The sequence below is a fragment of the Grampus griseus genome (genome assembly GCF_964374135.1).
Source record: "Grampus griseus genome assembly, chromosome: 1".
Lineage (NCBI taxonomy): Eukaryota > Metazoa > Chordata > Mammalia > Artiodactyla > Delphinidae > Grampus > Grampus griseus.
Genome location: NC_139017.1, coordinates 167,469,721 through 167,492,196, shown reverse-complemented (window position 1 = coordinate 167,492,196; position 22,476 = coordinate 167,469,721). Strand labels below are relative to the sequence as shown.

Below are 22,476 nucleotides of genomic sequence, written 5' to 3'. Positions count from 1 at the left end.
GAGCCCATGCTCCGCAACGAGAAGCCACTGCAATGAGAAGCCCGCACAACACAATGAAGAGTAGCCCCTGCTCACCACAACTAGAGAAAGCCCGTGCACAGCAACGAAGACCCAAAGCAGCCAAAAATAAATAAATTTTAAAAAAAATTAAAAAATAAAGCAGGTGTAAGGATAGGTTAGCAAGCCTATCCTGGGGCTGACAAAATTTTATAAAAGAGCAACAATGGAAAAAACATCAGAGGTATTAGTATATTACCTAGCTCTTGTATATTACCTAGCTCAAGTAATTTTCCTGTTAGTTACAGACAATAGACATGACTGGACCAGGTCTCCTTTAGTTAAATCTGCATGGATGGTTAGGATAGATTTCGGTGTTGAATGCTTTTGTCACATTACTAAGGAAAGGACTCCACCCTTCCTGCAATGGTATATCTCTTCTTTCTCATTTGAGCTTTAAGAAGCCAACAATCTCTCTCCCAGCACTTTGTGAGATTCATTTATCGAAGGCAGTTTGTAGGTGGTTTAAGGACATATGAAACACTGTAGCTGAGCTCACTAAAAGCCACTAACAGAGAGTACTGAAGCCACTGATCCACACGAATAATTGCTGAGTTATCTTTTGCGTTTGCTGTTTTCCTTTCTGTAACATGGAAGTAAAAATTGTGTTCTGCTCCTTGAGAATGGCTGGAAGGGAAATAACCCAAACATCTTTTTGTCTCAACGTCAGGAAGGTGCATGTCTTTGACAAGCTGGGGATTTTCCCTGGAAGAGTGCAACGGCCCTCTTGTCTTCTCCCATGCTGAAAGCAAGGACAATTTTGTCCTTACCTGAATTCTGTGAATTTAACAGAGTGTCAGGGTAGGAAGGGACCTTAAATGATCTAAGTGTCTCACTCTATGGTGGAGTACCTGATATACAACACAGCCACCAGGTGACTGTTCAGGCCTTCTTTTTAAAATAAAACAATATCATAAAACACAGAAACCAACCAAAATCCTGCCACTTTTGATTCCAGAAGAGTATTCTTAGCACAGGTTCCTAACAACTGTACTATTAAGAATTATTACCTGCTAAATAGCACAACAGAAAATTAGAATTACTTTTAGAATTAGGTCTCTAGGGTTTATCGATTCTTTTGCAGTGCTGTATTTTTCTAGTCCAAGGACATGTGTAGACATTAATCATGAAAAACTGGAATTTATGATCTTGAAAACAAGGACCTTAATAAAATACAAAATGATTTTTAAAAATCTCTTATGCATTAAATAATCAGGTTCAATGTAGTTAGAAACATTTAACATCCATATAAAAATTCAAAAAGCAAATAAACTGGAGCTTGTATTTGAACAGAAAATGGATGGTGGCTAATGCAAGGAGTGGAGTGGCAAAGACTCAAAGTAAGTGCAACACTTACGGCTACTTCAGAGGATAAGGAAAGGCTACTTCCAGGATACTGGAAACTTTTAAATATAAGCTACAGTTCAGCAGCTTTTAAAATTTCATGTTTATTCATATTTTTCAAAATATATGTACATAAAAAAAGGAAGATTTACAACAGGAAAGATTGCCTTACATGCAACACAAATTCCAATAAACTCATGATGGGATCATACATTGATTATGGATCTAATTCAAGCCAATCTTCTCAAGTCCAATTCCCAGCCACATTTCAGGCTGCAGATGGGATCCCAGGAGACAATGCAAATGGAATGAATTAAACAAACATCTTTCGCCTCTGGCAGCACTCAAGGGGCCAGAAGATGTACACCAAAAAGTTTAAGACAATTAAAATGTCAAGTGCCACAGGGAAGATAAATGATAACCAGAAATCAATATTTCTTAGAAAGCTAGTGCTATTTAACACAACTTCACAATACTAAAACAAATACAAATAAGAAAGGGTTAGGTAGTCGGGCTTCATTTGTTTTTTCTTTTCTCTTTTTAAGTAACTCAAAAAGGAAGCCACTTGCTTGTTATCAAAAGTGCTATGGAAAGAAAGGAGGGGAAAAAACCCACAGTTTATTTTAGCAAATTGTATGTTTTTGCACTTAACAATTCTACATTAGTAATGGTATAACTCTCCAATATTTCCTTATAAAAAAGGCAAAGAGGAAGTGACAACTTATGCTCCAAATATTAAAAAATATATTTAAACATTTGATCAAGAAGATTTTATATGTTTTGATTTTTGGTAACACAGGTGACGCCAGAAATCACAAATTCAGTATGTTCCTATATTTCCCCTTCCGTCAAAAAACAAGTGGTGGAGAGATCTTGTGCTTGCTTTTGAGGGAATGCAATGTCCAGGGGTCAATGAAAAATACCTAGGAATTGATCAATGTGAAAAGGGGCCCAAAGGAGTCGTGCATCTTCAGAATTGAATGAGATCATAATGTTTTTGGCCTATTTCCAAAGCTAAGACATCTCTGTGTTTACAGTTGGAGAGAAGGGGCTAGTGGAGTGGTTTTATAAATAAGATTAGTTATTATAGCTATAACTGAAGTCTCCAGGCAGGAGGCGTTATGATTCAGTCAGTGCTATACTGCCTCCTTTTTACTTTCAGCACCTGACTAGCATCCCATTCTTGATGCTTTCTAACAAATATAAAAATCTTCGCAACCGTTTAGATAAAACTGGAAGGAAAAAAAAAAAAAAAAAAGCCAAAGCTGACCATAAAAAAAGAAAGAGGCTTGGGGTGGGGGGAGAAAAAAGGACAAGTATAGATTATACAGTTCAGGGAAGTCCAGAATTATCACAGAAATTAAAATGACTGGGAGGGAGGGTGCGGGGGGAGGGGCAGGCACCAAGAAGAGCACCTAAAGCTAACAAATGGCTAAACTGGTTTATTTATATTCCCTCCCCATAATGTTCATAGGGGAGGAAAAAAATGTAATTTTAAAAGCATCGAACTAAAACAAATGCACACTGACCTTAGAAAATAAGATTTTGAATTTCATCATGATACCCTTTTTTCCTATAAAATTTACTTTTTTGCTTTGAAAGATTTCTTCATGGTGGATTTGCCCTTGCCAGGCAATTTCACTTCCTTTCTCACACTGGCTGCAGGCTTCTTTGAAGAGCTACCACTAGGTTTTTTGATGACTGGGGGTGAGGGTCTGGCTTTCTTGGCAGGAGTTTTGGCCTTAGGAGGGGCTTTCTTGGGCAGGGGCCTAGCTTTCCCTCGCTGGGCAGCTGGGACTTTAGGTGCAGGCTTGGACCCTCTCTGCTTCATGGATGCAGCCTTCCCTGGCGACTTGGCTGGGGTTTTCTTCTGCAACCTGTGAGAACCAAAGAGCAAAGGCAATTACTTAGTACTTGAAAGATTCACTTCACCAGGATGACCAGATACTTTGCCAAAAAAGAAATAGCAAAGGTAGAAGTCACCTAGGTTAAGAAGAGGAATGTGGGTTATTACTTTTTACCTAAAGGCTTTACTAAAATTGTATAAAAACTCAACCAATTCCTGAAGTCTACACATAATTCCATGTTTTTCCTAGAAAAATATGGAATTCTTTTTCTTCAAATAACCAAACTATGGACACACACACACACACACACACACACACACACACACACACACAGGTTTGACCAAAGAGTTATTACATATTCACAGTGTTTCACAAGTTTAGAGCCTCTAAATGCTCAAGAACAAGACAAATTCAAATGTTACACAAAGAATCTGAGAAGGATCCTGAACTGTCAACACACTTTTCACAGCCTCTCCTAGTGCGGTCATTTTCAGCTCTAAGAAGGGTTTTCCACACGTCCCCACCTTCTCTTAGGTGGTGGCTCTTCATCCTCAGAGTCCTCCTCTGATGACTCATCTTCATCTTCATCCTCATCTTTAGAATCATCTGGCTCTTTCTTTGGAAACAGAACTCCTGGGCTAGTAAGAAAAAAAAAAGTAAAGAGAAGTCCCATCAGGACAAGGAAAAGAATGTGAACCTAGATATGCTCTTCCCTGAACATAACCCACTTCCTCCCACCCTCCCCAATTATGTCAAGTTAGGTTACAAATATCAGGTACAATTTAACCTATTTTGAACAAACATATGAAGTTATGACAAATCTATAAAAGTCCCAGACCATACCTCATTCCCTTCCTCCCTCCATTTAATAAAACTGATACTTCCATCATTTATTTAGTAAACAATTATTTAAGCTCCTGACATGTGTTTGGCACTGTTATCAGCCACTGAATATATAGCAGTGAATGGTCTATACAGCGGTGAACAGCCTACACAGCAGTATATATTTTCTGCCTTTATGATACTGGCAAAAAGACCTCAAAAGTGTCATAAAGCCTGAATCTCTTCAAAGTTTTTGAGAAACTCAGCAAGGATATTCTAAATTTTCTTTGTCCTTAATGGTAGAAAACTTGATTCCACTGATTAATAAGTCCTTAAATTATAACACTGTATGTGCATGATTTTAAGAATATTTAAACATTTGAAAAACTCAAATAATACACATTCAATCAAGTAACACTTATGTTTATGCACAAAGAACAACGTAAGCAAGCTACACTACACTGCTGAAACAGGTTTCAGTGGTACATGTCATGGCACTTTATTAGAAACGAAAGTGTAAGAAGGTGAAAGCATGGGTACGCAGAAAAATGCTTGGTCCATAGGAGGTGCTCAATACATTTTTTTTGGTTAAATGAATAAATATGTATAAGAGACAAGTTTTCAAACAAACAGCCTTGTCTCTATAGTATGAAGAGGCAGATTAGGATTCTTAGAAGTAGCCAGTGCTCTCCCTACTTGGTGCTGGACCATTAAAACATACATAATCCTCTAATAATCTTCCTGTCATTACCATGTACTTTATTCTTCATTAGAAGGAATGAACATCTAAATGACTGGCCAAGAATCTCAAAGAAAATTCAACGCTTGATTTCAGGAATACGCGCCTAACAGTAAGTTCCAGCAGGATAGCCCCAATCCCCCTATTCTTATATGAAAACCTTCAGCTCTAAAACAATACTGCCTTAAGTAGTCTTTATTTTCAAGTATATTCAGTTCAGTATAACAACAATAAGGGCAAAATAAGTTAAGCCAAACCTGTAATCTGGAGTCAGATTTTAAATTTGCAATGACCAATACTTCACATTATGGGCTAGGTGCTTACCTGGGGTAATAGGGAAAACAGAGCTGGAAGGTGCCACTGAATCCTTTACCAGAGATCTGTTCCATCCACCCATTCTTTTCGCATCTCTGTAGGGTTTTCTTCAGCAAATGCACTGAACAATAAATTCAGAAATGAAGAAAGTACTTATTTATTCAGATTTGATAATTCCCTCAACCACAATCAGTTATACATCAATTTATTGTCCTGACATGTGCTAAGTGAATCCCTTGTGGTCACAGGGATTTTTAACTAATTCACTAAATTATTATTAAGTGTCCATAAATTTGGAAAGAGTTAAATTATGATGGGAAGAGACTTTACAGACCATTGTGTCAAATTCCTCATTGCACAGAAAGTGGAATAGTAGCCAAGGGTGGCTAATGACTTGCCCTACAGTCATACATAAATGGTTAATAGCCAACTTAAAACTCAATCTCTCATTTCTATTCATTCGAACATCTACTGAGTGCCTGTAAGTACTGATAAGCATTTAGAAGGATATCTATAAAGAGAAAACCAATTTCTCAAGAATCAGCAAACAGTAACAAAACACTATCATGGCTCCCAAAGGCCTCACCAGTTCTCATCTTTCATATAAAAACACATAAAAATACACTTTATTGTGATTCAGTGTCCAAATAAATAGCTGCCACAATTATTAGTGACACTGAAAAGGTTAATAACCAAATTCATCTTCTAACACTTGGTCAAAAGAGAAAACCACAGAATAAGCTACAGGGACAATATGCACAATTAAACACAGTATATATCTTAAGTAAAGAAAGAGAAAAAACAGCCATACAAGGGCTTCCCTGGTGCCGCAGTGGTTAAGAATCCACCTGCCAATGCAGGGGACACAGGTTTGAGTCCTGGTCCAGGAAGATCCCACATGCCGTGGAGCAACTAAGCCCGTGCACCACACCACCACAACTACTAAGCCTGTGCTCTAGAGCCCGCGAGCCACAACTACTGAAGCCCGCACGCTTAGAGCCCATGCCCCGCAACGAGAGAAGTCACCGCAATGAGAAGCCCATGCACCGCAACCAAGAGCAGCCGCTGCTCGCTGCAACAAGAGAAAGCCTGCGTGCAGCAACAAAGACCCAATGCAGCCAGAAATAAATTTATTAAAAAAAAGACTTCAAAATTAGCTTTTCATCTAAAACAATATATTCTAGTTTGTATTTTCTGTTACTTAATTTTCATATTCCTCACCCTACATCATTGTGCCTACTCTCACAGTTCACTGAGAAAATATACACTCTCACTAATCTGTATGTGATAATGCTGCTACGGCAAGGTTTCTAATCTCAAATCACCACCTGACAGGGTAAATATACTTTACTGAAAAAAAGTATTTTCTGTTTAGGGCTTAAGTCAATAAGAAATAACCTAAGTGGTAAGTATTTTAAAACAATGGCTTGGTTTCAGGGTGATATTAGATGTTCTGGTAAACATTCAGAAGTAGGTGAAAAGATACTATACTTGAGAGGTGTTTCGAACCTAGAAATTTGTCTCTATTATAATAAAAATAAATATCAGAAAAATATAGCAAAGTAAAATCAAATTCTGATCCTCAGCAGACACTAAATCAAGGATAAGTCTTGATTCTTTTTTGGTAAATAATAAAGTTTGTAAAGTTGTTCCCTCTTGGTTTTCAGTCAGTAGTTAGTGCTTTTTCATTAACAGCATGATCTCTAGGGATCCTTTCACAAGACAATCCCCTGGTTCCCCGTTAAATGTGCTCACCCCTGAGTCTTACTTTGATAGTTAGAATTGGTCCCTGGGTGGTTCTCCAGGACATACTTCTTCAGAGCAGTGGTGGAGCAGGTCTTCGGCTCATTCATGGCAGCAATTGCAGACAAGATGGCATATTCCATCAGGCTTCCACCAAGCAGGGGTTTCTCCCCTGACTTCTTCAGCTGTTTTCCAAGGAGGAAGAGAAAAGCATCAAGACAACACTCTCCCAAAGCAGGTCAAGACAAGACTCCTCTGCACCAGGTGGGTCGGAGTTCCTGCATTAGCACAGATATGTTTTACAATAAATTGTCAGGTTAGGGACTTTCTCTTCCCACTCTTCAGGTATTCAACCTAACTGAGGAGTCCCAACCCTCCTAGGGATATTTTCTCCTTCTATCCACCCCTCCATCCAACTGAAAATAGCAAAAGCCAACCTAACACAAAGAGAGTGACAGCTCTACTCCAATAAGGAGGTTAACTTGTTATGACCCCAATAAATTAACACTTTTGAGAATACTTCCTTTTTTCTGAATCTGAAAAATGGAGTATTTATAAAAATAATAAATAGCCTTTTTAATCCTGTAAGGAAAATGGCAACGGAAAAGTTTGATAAATATTTAGGGTATCATACAGAAGAAAATTATATAACATACTTCAAGGACAAAAGTCTGGGGAACAAAGGTTAGCACCAATAAGCAAAAAGGTTAAAGGACAAACTGAGGTATGGTCTACAATAGTGAGTCTCAAAAGAAAGGTCCACAAACCCCCTGGGGTTCCTGAGATCCCTTCAGAGGACCTGCAAGGTTAAAACTATTTTCATAATAATACTAAGATATGATTTGCCTTTTTCACTGTGATGACATTTGCACTAATGGTGGAAAAACAATGATGGGTAAAACCGCTGCTACCTGTGGAGGCACAGAAATGTACCAGTATTTACTGCACTCTTTACTGCTATACGCTTATGGTTAAAAGAAAAAAACAAAAAACAAACCCAGTTTCACTTAGGAATGTCCTGGATATAAAAATGATTTTATTAAATCTCAACTCCAATGCATGTCTTTTTGATACTTTGATGGGGCAAAGTGAGAAGAATTTATAAAGCATGTCAGCTGCATCTGGAGGGATGGTGGTAGTCTCAAGAAAAAGCACCTAGTGATTGAGTTGTGAGCTGAATTTTTCATGGAATATCCTTTTTATTTGAAGGAACAATTAACAGATAAACTATGGTTAATCAGACTTGGGTATCTGGTAGTCATTTTCTTCAAAATGAATTAAGTGAGCCCGTCATATCAAGGAAAACAACTAAGAGTATTTATTGCCAATGATAAGTTCAACTTTTCAAGAGAGAATTTAAATTGTGGAAAACTTGTATCTACCATCATGAGCACAATAATTTCCCAATACTTAAACGTTGTTCTGATGAGATCAGTGGGTGATATTAATGAATATGATTTTTGTTACTGTTGGATGAAATGTGCCAATATTTTAAAAACTGCATAATTCAATGAACTACTATTCTTCAAATGACCAAGTTATAAAATTATGGTTAAAAGATACACTCAAAGTTCAAGACAGACCAAAGGATTTTAAGGTAACAGAGTACAACAAGTTCATTGATAAGGTTTCAGGTTCCACATGGCACCTTTAACATACTTTAATACCACAAAATCAATGAATGTAATATCATATTAACAGAATAAAGGACAAAAGCCATATGATCATCTCAAGAGTTTTATAAAAGGCATTTGACAAATCCAACAGCCATTCATAATAAACTTCCAACAAACCAGTAACGGAAGAGAACTTTCTCAATCTGGTAATAGGCATCTATGAAAAACCCACAGTTTTAACGGTGAAAGAATGAATGTTTTCCCTTTAAGATGGGTAAAAAGACGAAGACATCTACTCTCATCACTGCACTGGAGGTTCTATCCAGTGCAATCAGGCATGGAGGGGGAAAAAAAAAAAAAGACATCCAGATTGGAAAGGAAGAAGTAAAATGGTCTATTTTCAGATGACATTATCCTGTATGTAGAAGATCCTAGGGAATCCACCCCAAAATCCCAAGGAACCCACAAAAAAACTCTAGAACTGGGCTTCCCTGGTGGCACAGTGGTTAAGAATCTGCCTGCTAATGCAGGGGACACGGGTTCGAGCCCTGGTCCAGGAGGATCCCACATGCCGCGGAGCAACTAAGCCCGTGCACCACAACTACTGAAGCCCGTGCGCCTAGAGCCCGTGCTCCACAAGAGAAGCCACCCCAATGAGAAGCCTGTGCACCACAAAGAGGAGTAGCCCCCGCTCACCATAACTAGAGAAAGTCCGCATGCAGCAATGAAGCCGCAAAGCAGTCAAAAATAAAAGTTAAAAAAAAATTTATAGAAAAAAACACTCTAGAACTAGTAAATGAGTTCAGCAAGTCGCAGGATACAAGATCAAAAGACAAACCAACTGTATTTCTATAGGCTAGCAATGAGCAATCTGAAAATGAAAATCCCATTCACAATAGCATGGAAAAAGAGTAAAATATTTAGGAATAAATTTAACAAAAGAAATATAAGAACTGTACACTGAAAACTACAAAACACTGCTGAGAGAAGTTAAAGATCTAAATAAATGAAGAGACAGTGAATGTCCATGGATAGGAAAACTCAACATTGTAAAGACAGTGATTCTTCCCAAATGGATCTATAGGCTCAATGCAATCTCTACCAAAATCCTAGCTGGATTTTTTGTGAAAATTGACAAGTGAATCCTAAAATTCACACGGAAATGCACAAGATCCAGAATAGTCAAAATACTTTTGAAAAAGAAAAAGTCGAGGACTTATATTTCCCAACTTCAAAACTTACTACAAAGCTACAGTCATCAAGACAGTGTGATCGTGGCATGAGGATTCACATACAGATCAATGGAACAGAACTGAATCCAGAAATAAACCCTTACACTCATGGTCAATTAAGTTTTGATAAAGGTACGAAGGCAATTCAGTGAGAAAGGGACAGTCTTTTCAATAAATGGTTTTGGGACAATTGGATATCCACATGCAAAAACATGCATTTATAACCCCTACCTCACACCACAAACAAAACAACTCAAAACGGATCACAGACCTAAATGTAAGAGCTAAAGCCATAAAACTCTTAAATATAGCAGTAAATCTTCCTGATCTTAAGCTAGGCAATAATTTATTAGATATGTCACCAATAATACAAGCAATTAAAAAAAATGATAAACTGGACTTCATCAAAATTAAACACTTGTGCTTCAAAAGGCACCATTAAGAAAGTGAAAGCATGGGTTTAGGAGAAAATATTTGCAAATCGTATATCTGATAAGGAACTTGTATCTAGTTATATAACTCATAACTCAATAATAAAACAAATAGCTCAATTTTAAAAATAGACCAAGGATCTGAATAGACATTTACCGAACAAGATAAATAAATGTCCATTAAGCACATGAAAAAATGGTCAACATCAGCAGTCTTAGGGGAATGCCAAACAAAACCATGAGACACCACTTTGTATTCACTAGTATGGCTATAATTTAAAAAAGACAATAAACGTGTTGGCAAAGATAAGGAGAAACTGGAACCCTTATACATACATTGTTGGTGGGAATGCAAAACGATGCAGCCACTTGGGCAGTTTCTTAAAACAAATTTACCATATAGTCCAGGCAGTCCACACTCCTACTTATATACCCGAGGGAAATAAAAATGTATATCCGCACAAAGAATTGGACATAACTGTTCATAGGCAACATTAACCATAATAGCTAAAAAGTGGAAATAACCCAACTTGTGAATGGATAAATGAAGTGTGTCAGATCCATACAGTGGAATACTATTTGGCAATAAAAGGAATGAAAGTACTGGTTCATGCTGCAACATGGATAAACCTAAAAAAACATTATGCTAAGTGAAAGACGTCAGACACAAAAGACCACATAATGTATGATTTTACCTACATGAAATATGCAAAAAGGCAAATCTATACAGAGAAAAAATAGATCAACAGGTTGGATGGGGATGGGAACAGGGAGTGATGCAAACGGGCCCAAGAGATCTTTTTTGGGTGATGGAAATGCTCTAAAATTGGACGGTGGTGATGGTTATACAACACTGTAAATTTACTAAGAATCACTGAATTATACATTGTAACATAAAATGATTGTATCTTATGGTGTATAAATCATACTTCAATAAAGCTATTACAAAATACTATCATTTGTTGAGTTTTGGTATATACTATCAAAGAATAGTATCAACCTCTACCTGAAAATTATCTTAAAATACTCCACATTTATCTAACTGTACTCCTGTGTGAGCTGGATTTTCTTCATAGATGTAACCCAGAATATATTAAAACAGATACCAGCTGTCTTCTATTAAGCTAGAAAGTAAAGACTTTTGTAAAAATATAATAGATAGTAACCCTCTTCTCATTAAAATTTTTTTTATTTTGGGAAATACAGGTTTTTTTTTGGTCGTGCCATGTGGCATATGCAGAATCTTAGTTCCCTGACCAGGGATCAAACCTGTATCCCCTGCATTGGGAGCACAGAGGCTTAACCACTGGACCTCCAGGGAAGTCCCATGGGAAATACAGTTTTCATAAAAAGTGTTATTTATGTTACATGCAATGGGTTTATTATTGTTTTAATGAATTAATATTTAAAATTTTCCTCAGTTGTAATTTCTAATATGGTAAATATTGATATGCATAACCCACATAAACAAAACCTCTTGGGGCCCTCAATACATTTTTGGAGTATAAGGAGGTCCTGAAACCACAACTTTCGAGAACTACTTCTCTACAACCAAGCCTTTTTAGCCTCTAACCTGGAATGTCCCAGAAGCACCTTTGCCAGTTATTTGTTCTAACTGGCCTCTCTCTACTGCTCTCTGCAGAGCATTCTTCAACAGCTGAGGCCTGCAGAGAAAACATAAAATAACAATAAATATATTAATGAAGGTAATATTTGAAGAAAACAGAACCAGGGTTATTCTAAAGAACTAAAGTTCTGATTCCTATTATATGTGTAGTACTTTGTTAAAACAGTGAAGTAAGAAATTGTTGGCACCCTTAATAAGTGGTATTTCTTTTTTCTTCAAGCAAAGAAGCTAAGTCATTACCTGTACATACAGAACCATGAACCATACAGAACCAATTTCCAACTTGCCAGGGCACCCCAAAAGCCTCTTTTTTACCATCAGACTACAATAGCAACCAAACTTTGTAATCAAGCAAAGAATGGATATCTTTAAAGTCCCATCTAATTCTGATATTCTCTGCTGCAAAATTCCTGATTTTTTAAAAGTATATACACAGTAACAAAAAATGGAGTTGTTTCTTACAAACCGGTATCTAAGGTCAGCCTAATAAAACACATTCCATAAGAAAGAAAATAGGTTGTTTTTAACATAGTATCTCTGCCTTAAGAGGGCTGTATTAAAAAAAGCAAAAACAAAAACAAAAAACTAGGTCATCAAAACCAAATGGCAGGCAAGAAGAAACTGAGTATCATTAAAAACATAAGAACAGGAATTCCCTGGTGGTCCAGTGGTAAAGAATTCGCCTTCCAATGCAGGGGATGCAGGTTTGATCCCTGGTCCAGGAACTAAGATCCCACATGCCACAACTAAGCCCAGGTGCCACAACTACTGAGCTTGTGCGCCTCAATGAGAGAGCCCGCGTGCCGCAAACTTCAGAGTCCACAGGCTCTGGAGCCTGCACGCCACGCTAGAGAGAGAAAACCTGCACATCACTACTAGAGAGAAGCCCGTGTGCTGCAACCAACGCCCGACACAGCCAAAAAAATAAAATAAAATATTAAAACAAAAACAAAACAGAAACACGTAAGAACAAAGTGTTGAGGCAAGAGCTGCTCTGTCAAGGAGCAATGGTCTGAACGGTGGGTGAAGAATGTCAGGTGCAGGGAGAAATCAATCAAGTTGACTTAGGGCTTAAAGGGGTCTGTGGTATGGAACAAGACAAAATGGAAAGCTATACACCCAGGCCAACAACAGGACATCTGAAGAAAGGGTTAATCGTAACCCAAAAGTTAAGAGATGTGTTTTGCCACACCTCCCCAGAATTACTAGAATAGCACCCAAGGAGCAGAAAATCATGAGACTTCTTTGAAACTGATTACTTGATAAGTTAAGTTGAAAAGATTAACAACTTGGCAGCCCGATGAGGGCCAAACTATTACCACTTGAGGTGTTTGGAGAAGAAATTTTGAATCTTTTGAATCTTTTCTCCAACCGCTAAACATTACAGCCTGAGCTGACACTAGAGTTATTAATTACATTATCCACATGTTCGGGGTAGAAGGGTGGAGGGGATCCCCTGTTCTAACAGGATGCTAAAGAGCAGAAACCATCCTGACACTCCAAACGAAGAAACTCCCTCTCCACCAAATCCAAGTATTTCTAAGCCAGTGCTATTCCATTCGGAACAAATATGATTTACGCCATAACCCAAAACACACTCAAAGTCATTCACCCCACAAGTATTTACTGAGTATTTATTATGATTATGCAGGAATAAACACTTAGATCTAGTCACTAAACTCAAGGAATTTAAGAGATGATGAATACATAATAATTATGGTAGAGAATAATAAGGTTCAGGGTTGAAGTATGTGCATAGAGCTTTGGGAACACAATTGAAGGAATGATTTAACTGTCAAACAATTTTACTATTAGTTGCTCTGTAAGTTAGATTCCAATGGAGGATCATACAGCTTAAGTTAAACACTGAAACCCTAGTCTCTTGTATCAAATTAAACAACTAATCTGAGAAGAATCTTTTTTTTTTTTTTTTGGCCATGCCGCAATGCTTGCAGGATCCTAGTTCCTCGACCAGGGATGGAACCCAGGCCGTTGGCAGTGAAAGCTTGGAGTCTTAACCACTGGACCGCCAGGGAATTCCAAGAAGAGTCTTCTTAACGAAGGTTCAAATGCTTCCGGAATGAGTTATCAGTTAAATCGGTTCCCGTAACATTTCTGTTTTCTCGGCACTACCGGTCATTACCTTAGCATACACCTTATCCTGGGCCTTCGGAAATCTCACAGTTCTATCACTCACTCCTACCTTCAGGTAAAACCACACTCACCAAGTGCTTCAAAGCTTCTCAGGTTGGCCCTTTCTCTCTCATCACTGTTATAACCTTAGTACAAGCCACCATGGTCTCCCTTCTGGGCACTGTGCTGCTGTTTTCATAGTGCACACCACTATTAGGTCAATAAGCCTATAAAGGCCTCCTTTAATGTGTGACTCAGTTGATCAGGTGTCAGGTCTTAATGCTTCCACCCAGCTTTAAAGCTTTCCATGGCCTGGTGCCAGCCCTTGTTAGTCTAGATCCAGGCAGGCTTCTTTCTGTTCTGCAAAAAGAATGCCAACTCCTGCCTCTGAAACTTTTTCATGAAGCTCCTTTAAGATGCCTTCTCCACTCTATCATCACATCTAAATTCTATACATTCTCTAGACCCATCTCAATGGGATGGGACCCGACTGGATCCTCACCTTGATTGGACGGGGCCCAATCAATCCCCATCTTTTTAACTCACTGCTAACTCCCAAGCACAATTCCTTTTTCTGAAAACTTCTAGTCTGTATCACACCATTCTGTACCTATGACGGTGCTAACTAGGTGCTGCTGTAAATGTTTTACACGTACGGAATAAGCAAGAGAATACAACAACCCCAAGAAACAGGTACTACTATTGCCCATACTTTACTGAATGGGAAAAGTTAAGTGACAGAAAAATTAAGTCATTTCTGCCAGGTCACATAGCCAGGCCGTGGAAGAACCAGGTTATAAACTTGAGCAGTCTGATTCCAGATTTTGCATTTTTACTTACTATGCTAGGTAGGCCTGCACTTTCCAATATAAGACAGCCCTGGACAGTGGAAAAAGCAAGAGGTTATAATGGAAAAATGAAATAAAGTTCTGCTTTCACCAGTGAATAGCCAAGTAACCCAGGGTAAGATTTTTATCAGCAAAATTGAGGAATACCTATTTTTAAGTCTATTTTGAGAATTACAGAAAACAATGCAAAATAAAATGTTTTTAAAAGCCCTATACGAATTTATTTTATACAATTTGTTTATTATAACACATTTATAACAAATTTTTCTATTTATTGTAACAAGTTTTTCTTTTTAAAAATAAGATGAATAGGCCAGTTTAATTAGAAAGCAGGGAATAGTGAGTGATTGTTGGTGGCTATGTTTTTCAACTGTGGAGAAAGTCTGCACAGAGAGAGAGAAAAACGAAAGCAATGCACAAAGCGAATGGAAGGTAAGGGAGGGAGTGGCAGGAATCTAAGAGTTACATCAATCTGTTAGAAACGCATGGACAGAATTAAGAAGATCGAAAGACTCTTGAAATTACTTAGAGTTTAAACTGTTAAGAAATTAAGGGATCTCCAGAGAAATTACTATGTTTAGAGAAAAGTATGGGGGTAAAATTGCATCTTGGGCTATGCTCATATTTTGGTATGCACAGAAAGAGAAAGATCAAGAGAATACGATGAAGTTACACCATACACAAGGATCAGACATTAAAATTTGATTTCTACTGTCATATGACAGCATTACCTTTGAGAGCACCTTCTTAGCGGCCAACCCAAAGCCTACGTAAAGCCAACATACCCCATTTTTCTCTAGGGTTGCAAAAAACATTGTTAATAAAGGAGGTGACTTGCATGTTATATAAAAACACTGTCTTTAAACATTAGAATCATATTTAGTATGGTGTGATGCTCATACCATGAGAACCACGTTGGAATTGAGACTCACTAATAATACTAACATTAGATGAGTTATTATTACGCGCCAGGCACTGTTATTTATTTATTTGGCCGTGCCGGGTCTTAGTTGTGGCACATGGGATTTTTGTTGTGGCATGCAGGATCTTTTTTTTTTTTAAGTTGTGGCATGTGGACTCTTAGCTGCAGCAGCATTCGGGATCTAGTTCCCAGACCAGGGATCGAGTTCCGGCCCCCTGCACTGGGAGCGCAGTCTTCACTACTGGACCACCAGGGAAGTCTCAGGCACTGTTCTAAGTGCTTAACACATACTAAGGTTCCTAACAACTCTATGACTTATACACTGTTTATCAATGAGGAAACCAAGACACAAAGAGAGAACTCATTCAGAGATATAAAGCCAGAAATGACAGACTCAGGATTTAAACATAAGGGTCGGGTTCCAAGGTCTGTGCTCTTTACCACAATGCTCTACAGCCTCCAGTGTACGGTAGGAGAAATTCATGTCTCATCTCATATGCTCCAGGGCAAAAGTTCCTTGAGTGAAATGGCCAGGTGAAGTGCCCATATTAGTTCACTCATTCAACTAATATTTACTGAGCATGTACTGTGTGCTAGGCTTGGGAAAAACAGAAGTGAACAATATAAAAATCTGCCGTTTTGGGCTTCCCTGGTGGTGCAGTGGTTGAGAGTCCGCCTGACGATGCAGGGGACACGGGTTCGTGCCCCGGTCCAGGAAGATCCTACATGCCGCAGAGCAGGTGGGCCCGTGAGCCATGGCTGCTGAGCCTGCGTGACCGGAGCCTATGCTCCGCAACGGGAGAGGCCACAACAGTGAGAGGCCCGCGTACCGCAAGAAAACAAAAAAACAAAAAAACACAACTGCTATTTTAATGGGATAAACAGGTAATTTTAAAAAAGGCAAATAAAATACACATTATGTTAAAATATGATGAGTGCTATGGAGAAAAATAAGGCAGAGAAATAGAATTCTGCACACTGGGAGAGGAGGGAAAGGTTGCAAATATAAGTTAAATGGTCCTATCAACCAAATGCAATGAGTGGACCATGTTTGGATATTGACTTGAAAAAACCAACTGTAAAAAGTCATTTTGGAGACAACTGAGGACATCTGAACATGGCCTGGGTACTGGATAATGTTAAGGAATTATTAGTTTAGTTAGGAATTAGGTTAGTATGATGGTTATGTTCTCTCTACATTTATGTGTATGTCTGAAAATTTCCAAAATAAAATGTTAAAAAATGGTACGGTAATCAAGGCAGGCGTGTGGTGATGATACGAGAGTAAAAACTTAAAGGAAATGAAAGAGTGAGTAAGGTGGGTTATGGGGGAAAACCACCCAGGCAAAGGGAACAGCAAGTGTGAAGTCTCTGAGGCCAGTAAGGGAGAGAAGAGTAGTAGGAGATTAGGTTGGAGATGCAATGGAAGCATAGTGTCTTGTAGGCCATTTTAAAGACTCTAGCTTTAAACTTTTTAACTGTGAGGTGGTTGGGAAGCCACTGGGAGGTCTGAGCAGCAAGGTGGTATGGTCTAACGTACATTTTATTATTATTATTATTCTTTCTGTGTGTGTGTGTGTGTGTGTGTGTGGGGTATGCGGGCCTCTCACTGTTGTGGCCTCTCCCGTTGCGGAGCACAGGCTCCGGACGCGCAGGCTCAGCGGCCATGGCTCACGGGCCCACTCGCTCCACGGCATGTGGGATCTTCCCGGACCGGGGCACGAACCCGTGTCCCCTGCATCGGTAGGCAGACTCTCAACCACTGCGCCACCAGGGAAGCCCCTAACTTACATTTGAAAAGTCTCACTCTCACTGCTATGTTAAGAACAGACTGAAAGGGAGGGAGCATGGGAGAAGCAGGAGATTATTGCTCTAATGCATGTGAGAGATGATGGTGGCTTCGAAAAGAGTGAAAATAGCGAAGGTAATGAAAAGAGGTCTGTTTACGAATATATTTTAAAGACAAAGTAATTTTTTATAGATTACATTTAGGTGTGAGATAAAGAGACCAAGACAAACCCAAGGTTTTTGGCTTCAGCAACTGAAAAGATGTTATTGCCACTAACTGAGATGAGGGAGGTATGGGAAGTGCAGGGCCTTTCTGGTGGGGCGGGAGAGATGGTGCAGGAGGGACGGGCGAGGGTGGGGTGGGGATCAAGGGTTTAGTTTTGGACATGTGAAATTAGCCACACAAGCGGTGATGTCACATAGGTGTCTGTATATATAAATGTGGGGTTAGGAGGGAGGTATGGGCCAGATTTATATACCTGTATATTAGCATTGTGTAGGTGCTATTTAAAGCTTTGAGAATGCAAAGAAGTACCATTCATTCAAAGTGAATGTGGACAGAAAATACAAGAGGCCTAAGGTCTAACCATGGGGCACTTGTACGTTAAGGAGGCAGGAGATGGGAAATCAGGAATCCTTAGGAGGCTGAGAAAGAATGGGTGGGTAGTGAAGCTGGAGGTAGATCAGAAAGGTGTGTGTGGTGTTCTGAAAGGCAAGTGAAGAAAGTGTTTCAAGCAGGTGGGAGCCATCAACTGTGTCAAATGCTGTAGAAAGACCAGCAAGTAAGTCAAGGACTATGAACTGACTACTGTAATTTGCAATGTGGAGGCCCTCAGTGACACTGACAGGAAGAAGTATTTCAGGTAAAATGGTGGGGGTAATGTGTGACAAAAGTGGGTTTAAGACAAAGTAGGAGGAGAAAAATTATAGGCAGCAAGTATAGATAGACAACTCATACTTTAAAACTGTACTTTTCTTCTTCTTTTGTTCGGTCAAGAGTTAAGTACGGCTAAACTTTCACGTTAAATATATGTATGGCAGGATTCCACTACAGTCAGTGGTAGAGAAAATCAAAGTAAAGGAAAAAAGAGCTTCAAAGAAAGAAGTTACTATTTAATAAGGTAATAAGAAAAGGTCTTCAAGTTCATCATCATCTATGGGCTGACAACCCACCAATTGTCGGGCAAATTTTGTTTCAACATAAAATGACAACGGGACATGTTCCCAAAGACATGGTGCAAAGTTACACTGCAATCACCAGCACGTCTCATGTAAGTAAAGTAGAACCGTAAGGAAAGAAAAAAGCTGGGGGAGGATACAGTCTCTAGTCACCAAAAACAGAGTAAAAAGAGGTAAGAGTGAAATGTATTTCCATCTTTAAATGCACCAAACAATGTGTACTGGACCCAAAGTTATATCTGTGGCTCATAATCAGGGTATAAGAAGCATGAAAAAATCCGGATATTAATTTCAAATTTTCTGCTTCCATGATTCCCCTTTCTTTGGCACTTTCACTAACTGGCCACTCTGAAGACCACTAAGTGCTCTTCTGAGAATGTGGCTTCTGGGCGGAAACCCCTGCAATTCTAACTGTATGCCTCAGTGATCCAAAGTAAATACCAGTACTAAACTATATCAGGACAATGTGCATCCAATACAGAAACTGTCTGTAGAAAGGACTCTGGATTAAACACAATTTCCCAGAAGTCAATATAACAAAGATGTTACACAAACACATTCAAAACACAAACTGTGAATTACAAATCTGAACAATGTGTCTGCATGAATCCACAAGCACATGTGACAATCAGTCTAGATGCTTTTAAGTGGTAATTATTTTACAAATGAATTACTATCAAAATTCTCTCAGAATTTTACATTAAATGTTTAAATGATGAAAATATTATGCTATTTCTATGCAGAAGTGCTACAGAAGCCTGAAGTCTCCTATGTTCTCAGTTATACATCTAAATAAAAAATGAGCTACCAACCACCTCATCCCCTATTAGGATGGCTACTATCAAAAAACAAACAAAAAAACACCAGAAATAAGTGTTGGTGAAGATATGGAGAAATCAGAACCCCTGTGCACTGATGGTGGGCATGTAAAATGGTACAGTCACTGTGGAAAACGGTGTGGTGGTTCTTTACAGTTAAAAATAGAATTATCATATCATCCAGAAATTCTACTTCTGGGTATTTGAAAACAAGGTCTCAAAGAGATATTAGTACACAAATGTTCACAGCAGCATTATTTCACAATAGCTAAAACATGAAAGCAACCCAAGTGTCCAATGACAGATGAAAGGACAAACAAAAGGACAGACAAACGTAGTATATACATACAACAGAATATTATTCAGCCTTAAAAAGAACGGAAATTCTCTAACACGTACAACAACGTGGATGAACCTTAAGGACATTATGCTAAGTGAAATAAGCCAGTCACAAAATATACTGTATGATTCTACTTATATGAGGTATGCACCTAGAGCAGTCAAACATTGTAGAGACCAAGTAGAATGGTGGCTGCTAGGGACTGGGGGATAAGGGGGAACAGGGAGTTCTTGTTTAATGGGTACAGAGTTACAGTTTTATAAGATGAAAAGAGTTCTGGAGATGGGTGGTGGCGATGGTAGCACACTATGGAAGTATTTCATACAACTAAACACTGTTACCACTACAAATGGTTAAGAAAGTAAATTTTACATTTATGTGTATTTTATCACAATAAAAAAATTAAAAAAATAATCAGCGGCTGAGAGGACATCGTTTAATTCTGAATATTCTAGTAGCTGACATCATGAAAAGTTACTCTATCAGAGTCTTGTGAAAGTCAACATGCGGTTTGAGTTTCAAAAAGAAACTACATATGGAGATATGAAAAGGAAAATATAATGGGACAAAAAATAAAACCCACAAAAAAAGGTTTTATTCCTAGCTCAACTGGAAGTAATCCTTACTGAATATTTAATCTTTCTCCTTTCTCATGAAAAAGGGGCTAAGGAAGTAATACAGACATCTGTGTTTTAAAGTCCAGGCCTCTGGCTCATACCTGATGTCCACTCTAAGTTTAGGGTAATACTGAGACACGTATTTCCTGATGAGACTGTAGGAAGCTTCTTTAGGTTCACAAAGGCGAGTAAAGGCCAGTGGGAGGATATCCTCCAATTTTACTTGTGGTTCTGGATCCACTGCAGAGCTCCTGTTCTGAAATGTAATATCAAAAATTATCATCATTACAGGATATAGAGTTTTCTTTTCTAATGCTTCTATATTCAACTCAAGGGCTTTCCCAAGCTGACTGCCAAATCAAATAAGCAAAAGAAAACTATTCCTTTTTAGCACATTCAAATAATTCATATCACAGTGGTGTAATGTCACTTGAGTGGCAATTTCTTTGAGATAAAAGTTTCAGGGACTTCCCTGGTGGCGCAGTGGTTAAGAATCAGCCTGCCAATGCAGGGGACACGGGTTCGATCCTGATCTGGGAAGATCCCCCATGTTGCGGAGCAACTAAGCCCGTGCACCACAACTACTGAGCCTGCGCTCTAGAGCCCAGGAGCCACAACTACTGAGCCCGCGTGCCACAACTACTGAGCCCGCGTGCCACAACTACTGAAGCCAGCACACCTAGAGCCTGTGCTCCGCAACAAAGAGAAGCCACCGCAATGAGAAGCCCGTGCATCGCAATGAAGAGGAGCCCCCGCTCGCCGCAACTAGGAAAGCCCATGCGCAGCAATGAAGACCCAACGCGGCCAGAGATTTAAAAAAAAAAAAAAATTGAACTGGGAGAGTTAAAAATATATATAAAAATTAAAAGGTATTAAAAATCTTAATTCATTCTTCAATAACAAAGAATAAAAAGGATCATGCAGCATCAGACAGCACTGTACAAAAAAATTCATTTTCAAAGTTTGAAAACGTTATAAGGAAAGTACAAAAATCTCCAGTGCTGTAACACTGGAGATGTAGAGGAACAGTCATGATTTCAATTACTGACACAGAGGAAATATTATGTATTTCACTTTATTATCGTATACTTTCCATAAATGAAATTATGTGTCTGGAGGAGGGGGAGTGTTAGTGTCTACAAAAAAGAAAAACTGGCTTAAGACATAGTTTTAGGGTCTAATATTGGGTAAACATATACTTGGATGCCTCTTCTAGTTTAAAAGGTATTTCACAAAAAAGCAGTATAACTCATACAGCTGCCCATAGTTCAACAGAGGGCAGTTAGGCCCACGGGCTCCGGGGCTGGGGTGCCTGGAGTCGCACACTGTCCCGTCTACTCTCTGGCTGAATCATAATGAGCAAATGAATTATAACCTCTCCAGGCCTTCAGAGAAAGGCTGCATCCTGCACAGTGCACACAGTGAATACTCAGTAAACACTGTATTGTTAGCAGTAGTAATAGTATTACAGTGCTCAATCAAACTGGTACAGACTTCTTACCTTTCTGTTTCTGGACTTCTGAGGTGTTTTTCTTGATTTCTGGACCACAATAAAACTCCCGGAAGCACCTTTTCCTTTTACCTAAAGTAAATTAACTTTAGTTGCAATAACAGGTATTTTTATTTTAAATTATTCTGGTACTCATATTGATAACTTTATACTAGACTAAGCGAATTACAGGGCATGGTGATGCAAGAACTAATGTAAAGCGCTGCTGAACTCTTCAGAGAAAAAAGAATGGATGAGTCAAAAGACTTGGGATCAAATCCTATTTATGGTACCATTTAGCTATTCAATACTGGACAACCTCATAAACCCTCTGAGCTTTTGTTTCCTCATCTACAAAAATGGTGATACCAGGTTAAACAGTCTACTATAAGCTTTCAAGAAAAAAAATAAGTGAGAAAACCTCTATCTTGAAAGGAAGACAGCTCCTTGGCAAAAGTTCAGGCCTAGTTAATCTCAGGCCACAATGCTTCCTACAGTTTGCCCGTTACAGATTATTACTGCATATGGGAAAGGTTATCTAGCAATTTTAGACATTGCACATGACGGTA

At 38.7% G+C, this 22,476-nt stretch overlaps 1 protein-coding gene across 3 annotated transcripts in view; it reads right to left on the bottom strand.

Annotated features, from left to right (window-relative positions):
* Positions 1–1,491: 1,491 nt before the first annotated feature.
* The window catches only part of HP1BP3 (heterochromatin protein 1 binding protein 3), a 35,268-nt gene continuing 14,283 nt past the window's right edge, over positions 1,492–22,476 (bottom strand). For 2 of the 3 annotated variants that reach the window (XM_082649615.1, XM_082649616.1), the window contains 7 exons: positions 21,920–22,000; positions 20,520–20,674; positions 11,720–11,810; positions 6,893–7,052; positions 5,134–5,245; positions 3,773–3,886; positions 1,492–3,278 (listed from right to left, as the gene is read on the bottom strand). In XM_082649615.1, the coding sequence (XP_082505741.1) occupies positions 2,984–3,278; positions 3,773–3,886; positions 5,134–5,245; positions 6,893–7,052; positions 11,720–11,810; positions 20,520–20,674; positions 21,920–22,000 (1,008 nt within the window). In that variant the 3' untranslated portion in view covers positions 1,492–2,983. Of the gene's footprint in view, positions 3,279–3,772; positions 3,887–5,133; positions 5,246–6,892; positions 7,146–11,719; positions 11,811–20,519; positions 20,675–21,919; positions 22,001–22,476 lie in introns of those variants that run through there. The other variant, XM_082649617.1, reaches the window with a different exon arrangement.